Genomic DNA, 15,608 nt, shown 5'->3' with positions numbered 1-15,608 from the left:
CGGCAGGAAGGAACGCTCTCATGGAGTTGGTATCGAGAAGAGCTCCGATGAACTGAAGGCGCTGCGTGGGAAGCAGATGCGACTTGGGATAATTGATCTCGAACCCCAGGAGATGGAGGAAAGAGATGGTGTGGTGAGTGGATTGCAGCACAAGTGGAGCGGTTGTTGCTTTCACCAACCAATCGTCCAAGTAGGGGAACACTTGTAGGTTGTGGGACCTGAGAAAGGCCGCTACCACAATCAGGCATTTGGTGAACACCCTGGGCAATGATGCGAGACCAAAGGGCAGCACCTTGTATTGATAGTGGTGATTCTGAACCTTGAATCGGAGGTAGCGACGTGAAGCCTGATGGATTGGAATGTGGGTGTAGGCCTCCTTGAGGTCCAGGGAACATAGCCAGTCGTGTTGAGAGAGAAGAGGATAAAGTGTGGCAAGGGAGAGCATTCTGAACTTCTCCTTGACCAAACATTTGTTGAGGTTCCTGAGGTCGAGGATAGGACGAAGATCTCCCGTTTTCTTGGGTACCAGGAAGTAGCGGGAGTAAAAACCTTGACCCCTCTGGTCTTGCGGAACTTCTTCGATGGCATTGAGGAGGAGAAGGGATTGGACCTCCCGAAGGAGGAGAGGAATTTGGGAGGAGTGAGAAGCAGACTCTACGGGAGGATGATCTATGGGTAGAGTTTGGAACCTTAGTGAGTATCCGTGACGGATGATGTTGAGAACCCACAGGTCTGACGTGATGGCCTCCCAGCGGTGGAGGAAGATGGTGAGGCGGCCTCCGATAGGCTGAGGAAGAGGCATGGAAGGTTGGAGACTGGCTATGCCCTGGAGAAAGGAGTCAAAAGGGCTGAGGGTTTTTAGTCGAAGGGAGAGGCTTGGTCGCCTGGTGGGACTGAGAACGAGCTTGAGTGTGTTGTTGTTGTTGGTGGCGAGGCCGGCGGGATTGTTGCTGAGGAGGATTCAGCGGCCTGGCAGAGAATCGACGTTGATAAGAGGACTGAGACCTGTATGGTCGTGCCGGTGGAGTCTTCTTCTTCGGCTTAATGAGGGTGTCCCATCTGGTCTCATGAGCCGAAAGTTTTTGTGTTGTGGTATCAAGAGATTCCCCAAAAAGTTCATCACCAAGGCAGGGCGCGTTGGCGAGACGGTCCTGGTGGTTCACATCAAGGTCAGACACCCTCAACCAGGCTAGGCGTTGCATGGCTACAGCTAGTGCAGAGGCTCGTGAAGTAAGCTCGAAGGAGTCGTAAATCGAGCGCACCATAAATTTTCTGAGCTGAAGGAGGCTGGAAATCTGCTGTTGGAAAAGTGGAATTTTACGCTCGGGGATATACTTTTCCAAAGCAGAAAGTTGTTGGACCAGGTGTTTCATATAAAATGAAAAATGAAACGAGTAATTGTTGGCTCTGTTAGCCAGCATGGCATTCTGGTACAGGCGCTTTCCAAATTTGTCCATAGTTTTTCCCTCTCTGCCAGGAGGGGTGGAGGCATACACACTAGATCCCTGAGATTTCTTTAGAGTGGACTCTACGAGGAGGCTCTCATGGGGCAATTGGGTTTTATCAAATCCCGGGATCGGGATGACCCGGTATAAACTGTCCAGTTTTTTAGGGGCACCTGGGACAGTCAGTGGGGTTTCTAAATTTTTATAAAATGTTTCCCGTAGGATATCATGTACGGGGAGTTTAAGAAATTCCTTGGGAGGTTGGTCGAAGTCCAAGGCTTCTAAAAATGCCTGGGACTTCTTGGAGTCGGACTCAAGTGGGATGGAGAGAGCCGCAGACATCTCCCGAAGGAATTTCGTGAAGGAGGATTGCTCGGGCTTGGAAGTGGTTTCAGCCATAGAGGGTTCCTCATCGGTAGAAGAGGCATCCTCTTCGGTACCGAGTGGGGATTGCTCCCACAGGTCTGGGTCCCTGACAGCCGGTTCAGTATGGCGTGTTTTAGAAAGGGACTTGCCAGATCGCATGGATACGGTGCCGGGGGATGAAGACCGGCGTCGATCCCTGTCCCTGGAGGAATGGTGCCCATCCCGGTCCCGAGATGACCGGCGTCGATCTGGGGCCTGGGTCGGGTCCTCTGCCGAGCAAGTCTGAAGTACAGGCTGAGCAGATAAGACCGGCATGGATGTGTTCAGCGGTACCGAAGGGGTGGATACCGGTGGGGCGGTACCAGGCTCGGTCTGGACTGGTACCGGAAGGAGCGGTGCCAGTATGGTTGGAAGGAGCTGTTGGAGTTGCTTCTGTAGCTGCTCCTGAAGTTTGTCCTGGAGGATGGCCGAGATCCGGTCCTCCAATGGGGGCACCGGTACCGCTTTAGATTTCTTCGGTACCATAGGTGCTGCTCGACGCTCCGGCGATGAGGAGGCCGATGACGAGGCACTCACCGTAATCGGAGCGGAGCGTTTACGGGATCGGCGGGACGTCGGAAGAACCGGTGTCACCGCTGTAACAGGAGGTCGCTCAAGGGAAGTGGAAGGCTTCTTAGCCGGCTTACCTGGCGCTATCGACCCCGAAGGAGGATCAGGCGGTGTCGATGTGGCCGGTGCCGATTTAGGCGGTGCCGTCGACGTCGGGGCCTGCTCCATGGTAGAACCGGCACCGAAAAGAATATTTTGCTGTATTTGCCGGTTCTTAAGTGTGCGTTTCTTGAGAGTTGCACAGCGGGTGCAGGTGTCAGCCCGATGCTCTGGACCCAAACACTGAAGGCACCAGTTGTGTGGGTCAGTCAGAGAGATCGGGCGTGCACACCGCTGGCACTTCTTGAAGCCCGGTTGCGGGGGCATGAAGGGAAACACGGCCTCCGCGAAATCAAACCCGGAAGCTTGTATGATTACAACAGGCCCCGCCGGGGCCGGCTGCAAAAAAGCAAAGAAAAGACACGAGTTTTTTTTTTTTTTTTTTTTTTGAAAAGGAAAGTAAAGTCAAAAGACAAAATATAGAACAAAAAGGATCAAAAAAATCGCGAGCGGGAAGGCAAAATAGAGTTTTCAACGGCCGTTGAAAGCACATGCGTCTTCTTCGCTCCGCGGAAACGAAGAAACTGGAGACCACGCACTCCTCCGTCGGGCGGGAAGGCACCAGCGCATGCGCGGTGCGGCCAACTAGAACTTTCTAGTTAAAAAGGTCCGTACCGGGGCTCCGTCGGTGACGTCACCCATACGTTAAGAATATGCTGCCTGCTTGTCCTGGGATAAAAACAGTAAGCAAACGCCGGAGAAACAAAAAACCACAATGGTTCAACAAGGAAATTTCGGACCTCATTAAAATGAAAAAAGAAACATTTATCACCTACAAACATCTTGGGAAAAGGGAGGCAAAAGAAGACTATCTGGCCAGATCTAAGGCTGTCAAAAAGGCAGTCAGGGAAGCCAAACTTCAAACAGAGGAAGATCTAGCACGGAACATTAAAAAAGGGGACAAATCCTTCTTTAGGTACATTAGCGACAGGAAGAGAAACAAAAATGGAATAGAACGCCTTAGGCAATCAGATGGAAACTACGCAGAATCTGATACTACCAAGGCAGAACTGCTAAACGAATACTTCTGCTCAGTATTCACCTGTGAAGCACCGGGAGATGGTCCACAACTACAAATAAGAGACAGCCAAAATGACCTGTTTCGTGATTACGAGTTTACACCTAGTAGCGTCTACCACGAACTTTCAAGACTCAAAGTAGACAAAGCCATGGGACCAGACAATCTACACCCCAGGGTACTCAGAGAGCTGAGTGAAGTTCTGGCTGAACCACTATCCGTACTCTTCAACCTTTCCATGCGCAAGGGAAAAGTACCCCTAGACTGGAAAACAGCTAACGTAATTCCACTCCACAAAAAGGGCTGCAGAACAGAGACAGGAAATTACAGACCGGTGAGTCTTACATCCATAGTATGCAAACTCATGGAAACACTGATCAAACAGGAACTTGACAAAATTCTAGACGAAGAAAATTTACGTGATCCACATCAACACGGATTTACCAGGGGAAGGTCCTGCCAATCTAATCTGATTGACTTCTTCGGTTGGGTGACCAGTCATCTGGATGCCGGTGAGTCCCTTGACGTGATATATTTGGACTTCAGCAAAGCTTTTGATAGCGTTCCACACCGCAGGCTGTTGAACAAACTAAAATCGATGGGATTGGGGGATACATTCACTACATGGGTAAGGGATTGGCTAGATGGTAGGCTTCAAAGGGTGATGGTAAACGGTACCCCCTCGAAAACGTCAGCAGTGATGAGTGGAGTACCTCAAGGCTCCGTCTTGGGGCCGATTCTATTCAATTTATTCATAGGAGACTTGACCCAAGGACTTAGAGGAAAAGTATCACTGTTTGCCGACGATGCCAAACTATGCAACATAGTTGGCAAAAGCAGTGTGCCTGACTTTATGACGCAGGACCTAAGACAGCTTGAACAGTGGTCATCCACTTGGCAGCTAGGCTTCAATGCTAAAAAATGTAAAGTAATGCACCTAGGGAAAAAAAATCCACACAGAACTTACACACTAAATGGTGAAACCTTGTCCAGGACCACGGTGGAACGTGATTTAGGAGTGATCATTAGTGATGATATGAAGGCTGCCAATCAAGTAGAGAAGGCTTCGTCTAAGGCAAGACAAATGATGGGCTGTATCCGTAGGGGTTTTGTCAGCAGAAAACCTGAGGTCATAATGCCACTGTACAGATCCATGGTGAGACCTCATCTCGAGTATTGTGTTCAATTCTGGAGACCACACTACCGAAAAGATGTGTTGAGAATTGAGTCGGTTCAGCGAATGGCTACCAGAATGGTCTTGGGGCTCAGGGATCTCACGTATGAAGAAAGGTTAAAGAAACTGCAGATGTACTCGCTGGAGGAGCGAAGAGACAGAGGGGACATGATTGAGACCTTTAAGTATATTACTGGGCGTATAGAGGCGAAAGATGATATCTTCAGTCTTACAGGACCCTCGGTAACCAGAGGACACTCGCTGAAAATCAGGGGAGGGAAATTTCGGGGTGATGCTAGGAAGTACTTCTTCACCGAAAGGGTGGTCGATCATTGGAACGAGCTGCCTCAGCGGGTGATTGAGGCCAGCAGCGTGTTAGATTTCAAGAAAAAATGGGATATTCATGTGGGATCGCTAGGAGAGTAAGAATCAAGGAGCGGGTCATTGGTATGGGCAGACTCGATGGGCTATGGCCCTTTTCTGCCGTCAATTTCTATGTTTCTATGTTTCTATGTTTCTATGAATGTGAAGATACGCCTCTGTAAGATCAAGGGACATGAGGAACTCTCCTGGATGCACTACCAGAATTATTGATCTTAAAGTCTCCATGGGAAAGGACAGGACCAGAAGAGCCCGATTTACTCCCTTTAGGTCCAAAATGGGCCGAAAGGACCCCTCCTTCTTGGGGACTACAAAACAGACAGAATAATGACTGGTCCTGACTTCGTCGGAAGGAACTGGGATTACCTTGAGATCGAGCAGTCTGAAAGACAGCTGCCCATTTCCATGAGGCTTGACAAGAAGACTCAAAGAAGAAATCCGAAAGAGGCAGAGCAAACTCCAGGGAATACCTGTCGCAAACTACTTCCAGAATTCACTGGTCTGAGGTTGTTCAGGATGACCTTTGAAAAAATTTGTGCAGCCTTGCACCAAATAGTATTAGACGGTGAGCCCAAACACCTTCATTGGGAAGAATGAGGAGCGGCAGAGGGACTACGGCAGACCTCCTGGCCTCCTCGACTGCTGCCTCAAAAGGTCCGGGGTGTTGAAAATACTGACCTCTGGGAGTCTGTGCCCCTCTACGAGGCCTATAACAATGTGCTTTGAGAAGGTGACCCCGGGTCGAGAAGCCCCTGCCTGACATCCTAGGCTTATCTTTCAGCAATTGAGGAACTTTGGAGTCATCTAAACTCTTTACAAGTTTATCCAGTTCCTCACCAAACAGAAAGGCACCCTTAAAAGGAAAATGGCTGAATCTGGATTTGCATGCAGCATCTGTGAACCAGCCAGCCAGTGCCTGCAGCAGAGAGCCAAAAAGAGAGCAAAGCAGCTGAGGCACCACTACCAGATGGGGAGGTGGGAGAAAAGGGGGAAGGGACTCGGCCACCTGGGATAAGCACCCTCAAGGGCCAAGGAGACCCCCTTGGGCCTCCATCTCCATCCAGCAAAACCAAAGGCTTAGCTCAGATATAGAGAAATACTGGAAGAGACACTTTTTTTTTTTAAACTGAAGGACCGACCTGGACTGCACTGAAGACTGAGAAAAGACTGACTTTAGAGAAACTGCACAGCCCACTTATACTTAACTCACAAGTCATCTGGTCTCAGTCTCCACCTGCTGGCAAAGGTGCATAAACCCATTCATCTGTGCCGATCTGGAGGGACACTAGAAAATATGTGGTCTTGTAATATCTAGGAAACGCAATGAAGTATAATTTCTAAAGGAAACAAAATAGTGGAATTGGTCTCCAATCTGTTCACCAATATTAATTTTATATTGTACAACTTTATGAGAAACCAGTTATGCACCATTATGTCAAAGCCTATTATACTGTGTTTTGTCTAGCACAGGGGTGCCCACACTTTTTGGGCTTGCGAGCTACTTTTTAAATGACCAAGTCAAAATGATCTACCAACAATAAAATAAAAAAAAAAAACACAAAGCACGCTGTACGCATAGAAAATGTTAATTATCATTCCTATTCCAGGGTTTTTCAAAGAGGTCAAAGCAGATGACTCAATGCACTATCACCTCAGTAACAACATACAAAAATAGACAAATATACCCCCCTCCCTTTTTACTAAACCACGATAGCAGTTTTTAGCGCAGGGAGCTGCGCTGAATGCCCAGCGCTGCTCTCGACACTCATAGGCTCCCTGAGCTAAAAACCTCTATTGTGGTTTAGTAAAAGGGGACCTTAGTGAAACATATAGACAGCAGATATAAATTCAGACACATTTTGATCACTAAATTTAAAATAAAATCATTTTTCCTACCTTGTCTGGTGATTTCATGAGTCTCTGGTTGCACTTTCTTCTTCTGACTGTGCATACAATCTTTCTTCCCTTCTTTTAGCCTGTATGCTTCTTCTCCTCCAGACCTCATTCCTTCCCCCAACTTTTCCTTCCTCTTCCCTGCCCTTTCTTTCTCTCTGCCTCCCTTTCTTTTTTTTTTTTTTCTGTTTCTCTTCTTTCCTTCTGTCTCCCTGCCTGCCCTTTTTCTTTCTTTCTCCCTGCCCTCCCCCAAGCCACTGCCACTGCCATCGGGGACCAGGACCCAAACGCCACCAATAACAGGCCCCAAGCTCTCCCTGCTTCGGCCAGCCAGCATTCCTCTCCCCGACGTCAATTCTGCCGTCGGGAAGAGGAAGGCTGATCAGCCCAAGATCGTGATCAACCTATTGGGGAAATGCTGCCGGGTCCTGCCTTCGCGGAAACTGAAAGTAGGCAGGACCCGGCAGCAAGAAGAGGAAATGCTTCATTTACTTGTCTCCCGCCTTAGCCCGTAGCAAACGCTTGCTTCAGGGATCTCAACATGTGCGTGCCGGCTTCCCTTCTCCCCTCCCCCCCGGACATAACTTCCGGTTTCGGAGGGAAGAGAAGAGAAGCCGGCACGCACACTTTAGAGCCTGGAGCATAAGTTCGCTATGGGCTGAAATCTCCAAGCCGGTTTTTTGGGTTTTTTTTTAATGTTCAGCAGCGGCAGATGACAGCTGGGCGGACCGCCCAGCTAAAAGGCCCTAGGGAGAACACTGGAGAGGAAGGCTGATTGGCCCGTAGATCAGGACGGCAACACGAGTCTGCGATCGACTCACGTTGCCTTCCTGAGCTACTGGTCGATCGCGATCGACGTGTTGGGCACCCCTGGTCTAGCAGATGCCATACAAGAAGTTCCATAATTCCTAATTCAATACACCACATATCATCCCCATAATGTTTGGCACGGTGGTGACTTCACAAACAACAATTAAACATGGGTGACCCGAGCCTACATAGAGTGGTGGGCGAGGCTCTGGTCACCTTGTTGAGCAGACTGGATGGACCATGAGGGTCTTTTTCTGCTGACTTTACTGAGATTTTTCACTCATAAGTGTCAAACTGCAATGAACAGGATAAGGGGAACTGGTGACTTAAAAAAAGGCTTTACATTTCAGTGACAGCCTAAAAAGCTACCTGAATTTGCTGCTTCTCTTGTAACTAACCTCCAGGAAATGTTAATCATTTTACATACCAAATTTTGCTTCAGGAGAGTTCAATAGCTGTTCTAAGGATGGTACATGGGTACTAGCAGAAGACACAGACTCTGTCTCAGTTGTTTCCATCCCTTCTCCCTCTTCTCTAGCCACAGTGTACATATCAAGAAGAGGCAGGTCAGGATTTCTCCTCTCTCGTAAATTCTTTACTGGTTGGTGGGAAGATGCAGAATCTGAAATTAATAGATATATATTAATTATCCAGATAAGAAATCAAACATAATAAGTCAGGGAGCATATTATACTCAACATAGATTATAGTAAGCCCATTGAAAATGTGCAGGGGCAAAAATGTAAATTCCTAAATGTTTCTGTTCCTGATTTCAATACATGCATCTTTACTATTTTTATTGCAACTTTTCATATGTTTGGTAGCATTAGAGTCTATGCATTAGTTTAAGCTTTAGGTCCCCAGAAGCTGAATAGATTATTCTGAAAAAGCTACCAGTTCTGAGGAAGCAAAATGATTATGTATAATCCTGAATTTCTTGAATTCTCTAAGCAAATCTAAAGCCACAATCTTTACATTAAAATTACTCACCCTGATTAAAGATGTGTTCATGTTGCTAAATCTATCATGGCAATAATGTAATAAGAAAAAAATGCAAAAACCAGGAAGCAAGCCTCAAAAACTATCAAAATACAAAAAGGTTTGATAAGCCAGTCCCCAGGAAGGTCATATACCAATCCCAGTTGTAAAAAATACCTGAAATCTCAAATCACTCACAATAATGCACAGGAAAGACATATTCCCTCTTCTACGAAACCGCGCTAGCGTTTTTTAACGCAGAGAGCTGCGCTGAATGGACCGCGCTGCTCCTGACGCACAATGAATTCCTATGAGCGTCAGGAGCAGCATAGGCCATTCAGCGTGGCTTTCTGCACTACAGTTTCATAGAAGAAGGGGTGGTCATTCTATTTCTGAATCTATTCATATCATCGGTTTCACAAGTCAGGTAGGCAGCAACCATGTCAGTGATCCTACCCCCTACTCTCCCCTCCCAAAGGGGTGGAAGGGAGGGAGAGATGGCGCATAGGGAGCAATGTTAAGACATGATGATGAAAGGGAGAGATGCTGCAAGGAGGGTGTGAAATGTTTGACCAGGGCATATGAGAGGGGGAGAGAAATGGTGGATAGTGGGAGAGAGGCACATACTTTGGACATGGGAGAGAATGCTGCATGGGGTGAAGGAGAAGAAAGATGGACCTAGGGTGCAAGGGAGTGGGGGGGGGAGGTGAGAGAGATATACAGCAGGTGGATAGGGGAGAAAGAGGGAAATGTTGGATCCAGAAGCAGAAGGGAGTGATGAAGAGATGCTGGACAATGGGAGTGAGGGATAAGAGAGGGAGATATATTGGACCATGGGGGAGATGGCAGGAGAGAAGAGAGAAGGGACAGGTAGATGTCAGGCTATGAGAGCAGGGAGGGGAGGAAGAGGGAGCAGATGCTGAGCTAGAAGAGTGGAAGATGTTGGGAATGGCGGAACCCTATTGGAGAGGCCAGGAGATGGAGGAAAGGGGTAGCAAGGAAATGAGTGAGGATATTGATTACAGAGGATAGAAATATGGTAACTGGGAGTAGGTTAAAGATGAAAGGGTTGAAGAAAGGGTGAGATGGGGAATGAGAGAGCTAGTGGATGAAAGAGAAAGATGGAAATTTGATAGGTAGCTCAAAAGTTAAAAAGAGGAAAAAGGTGAGAAAGAGGCAGAAGAGAGCTAAAAAGGAATGATCAATATGTCAAAAGGCTAGTATAGTGAGGGAACAAACAGGAGAGAGAAGAAAAGACAAATGGACAGCAGCCGCTTGAAGAAGAATTACTCTTATAAAACAGGAAGAAAACAGGTACCTTTTTTGACTTTCCACGTTAAGTGCCCTTTTATAAAATTGCCCCTCAAAAAAGTATAAGATGAAAAACATTTTACATACAAAAGACAAAGAGATGTCTCTACCTGAATATTTTCATGTCATTCTCTGTTTAGAAAGGCCGCACATTACGAACAGCAATTATGTATAAATGAACAAAACTAAAACCAAGAACTCCATCATCTCCCCCCTTGGTGGTTTGTCTATAACAGTGATTCCCAACCCTGCCCTAGAGGACCAGTAGCTAGTCAGGTTTTCAGGACAGCCCTAATGAACATGCATGAGAGAGATTTGCATATAATGGAGGTGACAGGAATGCAAATCTGCCCCATGCATGTTCATTAGGGTTATCCTGAAAACCTGACTGGCTGGTGGTCCCTCCAGGACAGGGTTGGGAATCACTGGTCTATAACATAGCCACTTACTTGTGATACTAGGTTCATTTTTAAGCTGAAACTGTTGAGCTTCTACTTTGGACAGCTGCTGCTGCAAGGTCGCCATTGTCTTCCTGTGGTCTTCTTGTAGCTGACTTACTTGATCCCTGAAGCTGTTTTGAAGAGCTTCATTCTGGGCTGTCAGTTGATTTACAGCCTGTGCATGCTCTGACTTCAAAACCATGTTCTCAGACTGTACCATACAGAGTCTGAAACATTAAGAGTTGGAAAGCTGTCTTAAAAATAAAACCAAAGAAAAACAAGCTCTCTCCCAAATTGGAACTTCTTAAATTCCACAAACACCATTTCTCTAATCAGCGTCCCACTTGCCACTGAATCCTTTGAGCTACTGCACCTTTATTTCTCTGGGTTTAAATGGGCTCAGCTCAGTCTCATTGGGAATAAATACCCATATAGAAAAGTCAAAAGATGCTTGTGCTGGGCTAGTGTAGGGCTGGGTATAGACAGTGATGAAAGGAGAAATGCAACAGATAAGCAGCATGTCGCTGAGAGTGATCAGCTGACTTTAGCTGGGTTTTACTAAACAGCGCTAGAGGTTTTTAGTGCAGGCTGGTGAGGTAAATGCTGATGGTCTTAGGAATTCTATGAGTGTTGGAGCATTTACCTCACTGGCCTGTGCTAAAAACCTCTAGTGCCATTTAGTAAAAGGAGCCCTTAAATATTAAAATAAGGAAGAAGTAAATTTATCCTAATTTTTCTGTAGATTCTAGGAGTTGTTTAATATGAAGAATTTTGAAATGAGAGTTGAATAAATTAATAATTAAAGATGACTGAATAATTAAAGAAGGAACTAGCTGTCATGTTTTATTTGCGTTAGGATAAAACCATTTACCATGACATTAGTATTTGGACTGACTCACTCTAGCGGGCAACTAAAAGGATTACTATTCTTCAGGGAATATCTTTGCATTTTTTAATGAACAAGGTCAGGATAATCTAAATCAGAAATATTTGGTGCTGGCAGTTATATAAATTGTGCCTAAAGTTCTATATTTAAAGACACTCACTTTTCTCTGAGTTCTGCCTCCTTTGCCACCGTTTCCTGCAGCATCTTATTGTGTCTGTCCAGGAGAGTCTCATGCTCTAACTGTAAAGTCTGCAACTCAGTTGCATTGATTTGCAAGTTCTGTTGTGTTTCTTGTAGTCTGACTTTTAATTGTTGCACCATCATTTCTATGTGCTCCCTTAAAAAATATAAGTAAATAAATAAAAAACAGACTGGTTAATATGCTGATACTACTGAAGTATTGTATCATTCATATTATGGGTAATGCAATTTACCAGGCCACAAATACATTTTAAAGATTAATTGAAGTAACCTGCTGTCTATTTGGGGGGTCAATTTTCATAAGAGAGGGGGGAACTGATCTTTTTCTCTTTACAAGGAATAGAGACAGCACTGAGGTCCAACTCTCAAAAATATTCCAAGTACTTTACAAAAGAATGCAGGGTAAGGACTCCATGGGGAGTATTTCTTTCAAAATCAATGCAAGCACTGTGGCCACTCTGGAAACTGGCCCTTAGGTCTTATCCAGTGATTCTCAACTGGTCAGGTTTTCAGGATATTCACAATGAATATGCATATCTGCATGTGCTCTCATGAATTATCACTGTGGATATACTAAAAACTTCATATGTCAGGTGTGGGAAGGGAAAGGGAAGTCTGCTATTGTGGTGGGAGACTCGATCTTGAGAGAGGTAGATAGTCACGTAGCTGGAGGAAGGGAGGACCGGCTAGTGACTTGTCTCCCAGGGGCCAAGACACGAGATGTCACTGATAGGATCGAGAGGATCCTGGACGGAGCAGAGACTGAGGAGACTGCGGTGATAATCCACATCGGAACGAATGATGTGAGCCGGAGGAACTTCAGCATGGCCACACTGACTGACCAGTTCAGGGCCCTGGGACGAAAGCTGAAGAGGAGTACCCGGAGGATAGCATTCTCAGAGATCCTGCCTGTACCGAGAGCAGATGCAAAGAGGCAGGCAGACCTCCAGGCTGTGAATGCATGGTTGAGGAGATGGTGCCAGGAGGAGGGCTTCCACTTTGTGAGGAACTGGACGTCCTTCTGGGGAAAGAGCAAGCTCTACCGGCGAGACGGCCTGCACCTGAGCACAGCGGGAACTAGACTACTGGCAGCAAATGTGAGGAAGGAGATCGAGAGGGCTTTAAACTGAGGAGAGGGGGAAAGCCGACAGCTGATCTGATGTTGACGCTTCGGACAACAGTATCCAGAACAGATGCTGAACGGGCTGACTGCAAGGAGGAAGTAGAGAGACCGGTGAATCTTATGATCAGACAGCGAGGGAAACACCAGGTAAAGGGAGCTTGCTGGGAAGAGACTAAGGGGCATAGAAACACAGGGGGACTGGGTGGCACGAGGGCGAAAACTGAGGGCAATATAGGGGTGCCACAAGGCGAGGGGGATCAAACAGAGCCCCAAGGGATGATAGCCCAGGAGGAGACCGGTAGGGCTAGAAAACCCAGAGGAGAAGCGGGGGAGAGGGGTGGCGGAAATGTGGCGAAACCGAAAGCTGCGAGAGTAAAGGCTAAGGGCAAAGCAGAAGCACAGGAAACAGGAGAACTGCCCGAAATTCAAGGGGAGGCGGCCCAGGTAAATACGGAGGTGGAGGAAAAACGACGGGACCTGCGGTGCTTATACGCCAATGCAAGAAGCCTCATGGCCAAGATGGGTGAACTAGAGGTCGTAGCCAAGGGGGAGGAACTGGATATAATTGGAATTACAGAAACATGGTGGACAGAGGAGAATCAATGGGATGTGGCGCTGCCAGGGTACAAGCTCTACAGGAGGGACAGGACCCACAAGAAGGGGGGAGGCATAGCACTATATATAAAGGACTCTATCTACTCGGTCGGGATGGATATGGCAAAGAAGGCAGAGGGGCTGGAATCGCTATGGGTCAAATTGCCGGGAAACAAGGGTACAGGCATAAAACTGGGGTTGTACTATCGCCCACCTGGTACGCCGGAGGAAATCGGACACGACTTGGAAGCTGAACTGAGACAAGAATGCAGGACTGGAAGTGTAACAGTGATGGGGGACTTCAACTACCCGGGGATTGACTGGAGTACGGGTCACTCCAACTGCACTAAGGAAACAGGATTTGTAGAAGCTGTGAGGGACTGCTTCATGGAGCAACTAGTCAAGGAACCGACACGAGGGAGTGCTACTCTTGATCTCATCTTAAACGGATTAGGGGGGCCTGCAAGAGGGGTAGAAGTGGGAGGACCACTAGGCAACAGTGACCACAACGCGATCCGATTCACATTAGAAAGGGGGACACCCACAGTAAAGAGGACCGCAACAACTGCGCTCAACTTCAGGAAAGGGAACTATGCTGCTATGAGGGAAATGGTGGGGAGGAAGCTCAAAAACGTCCTTAAGATGGAGACTGTAGGAAGCGCCTGGACCCTATTCAGGGACACCCTGCAGGAAGCACAAAAAATGTACGTCCCAAGTTTCAGGAAAGGCGGCAAGAACAAGCGGTCAAAGGACCCGGTTTGGATCTCAACAGAAGTAAAGAGGGCAATAAACGACAAGAAAGTGTCCTTCCGGAGATGGAAAAAGGACCCAACGGAGGAAAATCACCAGGCGCACAGGAAATGCCAAAAGGAATGCCACCGAGAGGTTAGAAAAGCAAAAGGGAAATATGAAGAGGGGCTGGCCAGGGAGGCGAAAAACTTCAAGGCATTCTTCAGTTACGTAAAGGGGAAGCGACCAGCGAGAGAGGAGGTGGGGCCGTTGGACGATGGGAATAGGAAGGGAGTGATCAAGGAGGATAAAGAGGTAGCTGAGAGGTTGAACACGTTCTTCTCGTCGGTTTTCACGAGAGAAGACACATCTAATATACCGGACTCAGAGGAGCTCATGAGTGGGGAACAGGCTGAAAAATTAGAACACATAGAGGTAAGTAAGGAGGATGTCCTCAAGCAGATAGACAGGTTAAAATGCGGCAAATCGCCGGGCCCGGACGGGATCCATCCAAGGGTTCTGAAAGAACTAAGACAAGAAATAGCGGGCACAATCCAGCATGTTTGCAACCTATCCTTGAAAACTGGAGAGGTACCGGAGGACTGGAAATTGGCGAATGTCACACCTATTTTCAAGAAGGGATCGAGGGGAGACCCCGGAAACTACAGGCCGGTGAGCCTGACTTCAATTATAGGGAAGATGGTGGAAGCTATGATCAAGGATGGTATTTGCGAGCATATCGAGAGATATGGCCTACTGAGAACAAGCCAGCATGGATTCTGTAAGGGAAGGTCATGCTTAACGAACCTTCTGTACTTCTTTGAGGGAATAAGCAGTCGGGTGGACAATGGGGAACCTATAGACATCATTTACCTTGATTTTCAAAAGGCTTTCGACAAGGTGCCACATGAAAGGCTGCTTAGGAAACTGTGGAACCACGGGGTGGGAGGGGATGTGCACAGATGGATCGAGCACTGGTTGTCGGGTAGACTGCAGAGGGTCGGAGTAAAGGGACAATACTCTGACTGGCGGGGAGTCACAAGCGGTGTGCCACAGGGATCGGTGCTGGGGCCGTTACTCTTCAACATATTTATCAATGACCTGGAAAAAGAGGCAAAGTGCGAGGTTATAAAATTTGCAGACGATACCAAACTGTGCGGCAGAGTCAGGTCTAGGGAGGAGTGTGAGGACCTGCAAAGGGACCTGGACAAGCTGGAAGACTGGGCAAACAAATGGCAAATGCGCTTTAACGTGGAAAAATGCAAGGTCATGCATATAGGTAAAAAGAACCCGTTGTTCAAATACAAATTGGGGGGGGCATTATTGGGAGACAGCAGTCTTGAGAGAGACTTGGGTGTGCTGGTAGACGCATCACTGAAGCCATCTGCTCAGTGCGCAGCAGCCTCGAAAAAAGCCAACAGGATGCTGGGCATCATAAAGAGGGGCATAACAACCAGGACGCGGGAAGTCATCATGCCATTGTATAGAGCTATGGTGCGTCCACATCTGGAATACTGCGTTCAATATTGGTCGCCGTACCTCAAGAAGGAC

The 15,608-nt window shown here is 47.3% G+C and overlaps 1 protein-coding gene across 3 annotated transcripts in view; it reads right to left on the bottom strand.

Moving 5' to 3' along the window:
• GCC2 (GRIP and coiled-coil domain containing 2) overlaps window positions 1-15,608 on the bottom strand; it is a 200,106-nt gene that overhangs the window by 26,827 nt on the left and 157,671 nt on the right. For all 3 annotated transcript variants that reach the window (XM_033948644.1, XM_033948642.1, XM_033948643.1), the window contains exons 18-20: window positions 11,571-11,747; window positions 10,534-10,751; window positions 8,223-8,417 (exon numbers count right to left, since the gene is read on the bottom strand). In XM_033948644.1, coding sequence (XP_033804535.1) covers window positions 8,223-8,417; window positions 10,534-10,751; window positions 11,571-11,747 — 590 coding nt within the window. The remainder of the gene's footprint in view (window positions 1-8,222; window positions 8,418-10,533; window positions 10,752-11,570; window positions 11,748-15,608) is intronic.

This window comes from Geotrypetes seraphini, chromosome 6 (assembly GCF_902459505.1).
Source record: "Geotrypetes seraphini chromosome 6, aGeoSer1.1, whole genome shotgun sequence".
Lineage (NCBI taxonomy): Eukaryota > Metazoa > Chordata > Amphibia > Gymnophiona > Dermophiidae > Geotrypetes > Geotrypetes seraphini.
The sequence above is the reverse complement of the archived record's forward strand: the minus strand, read 5'-3'. Positions and strand labels throughout refer to the sequence as shown.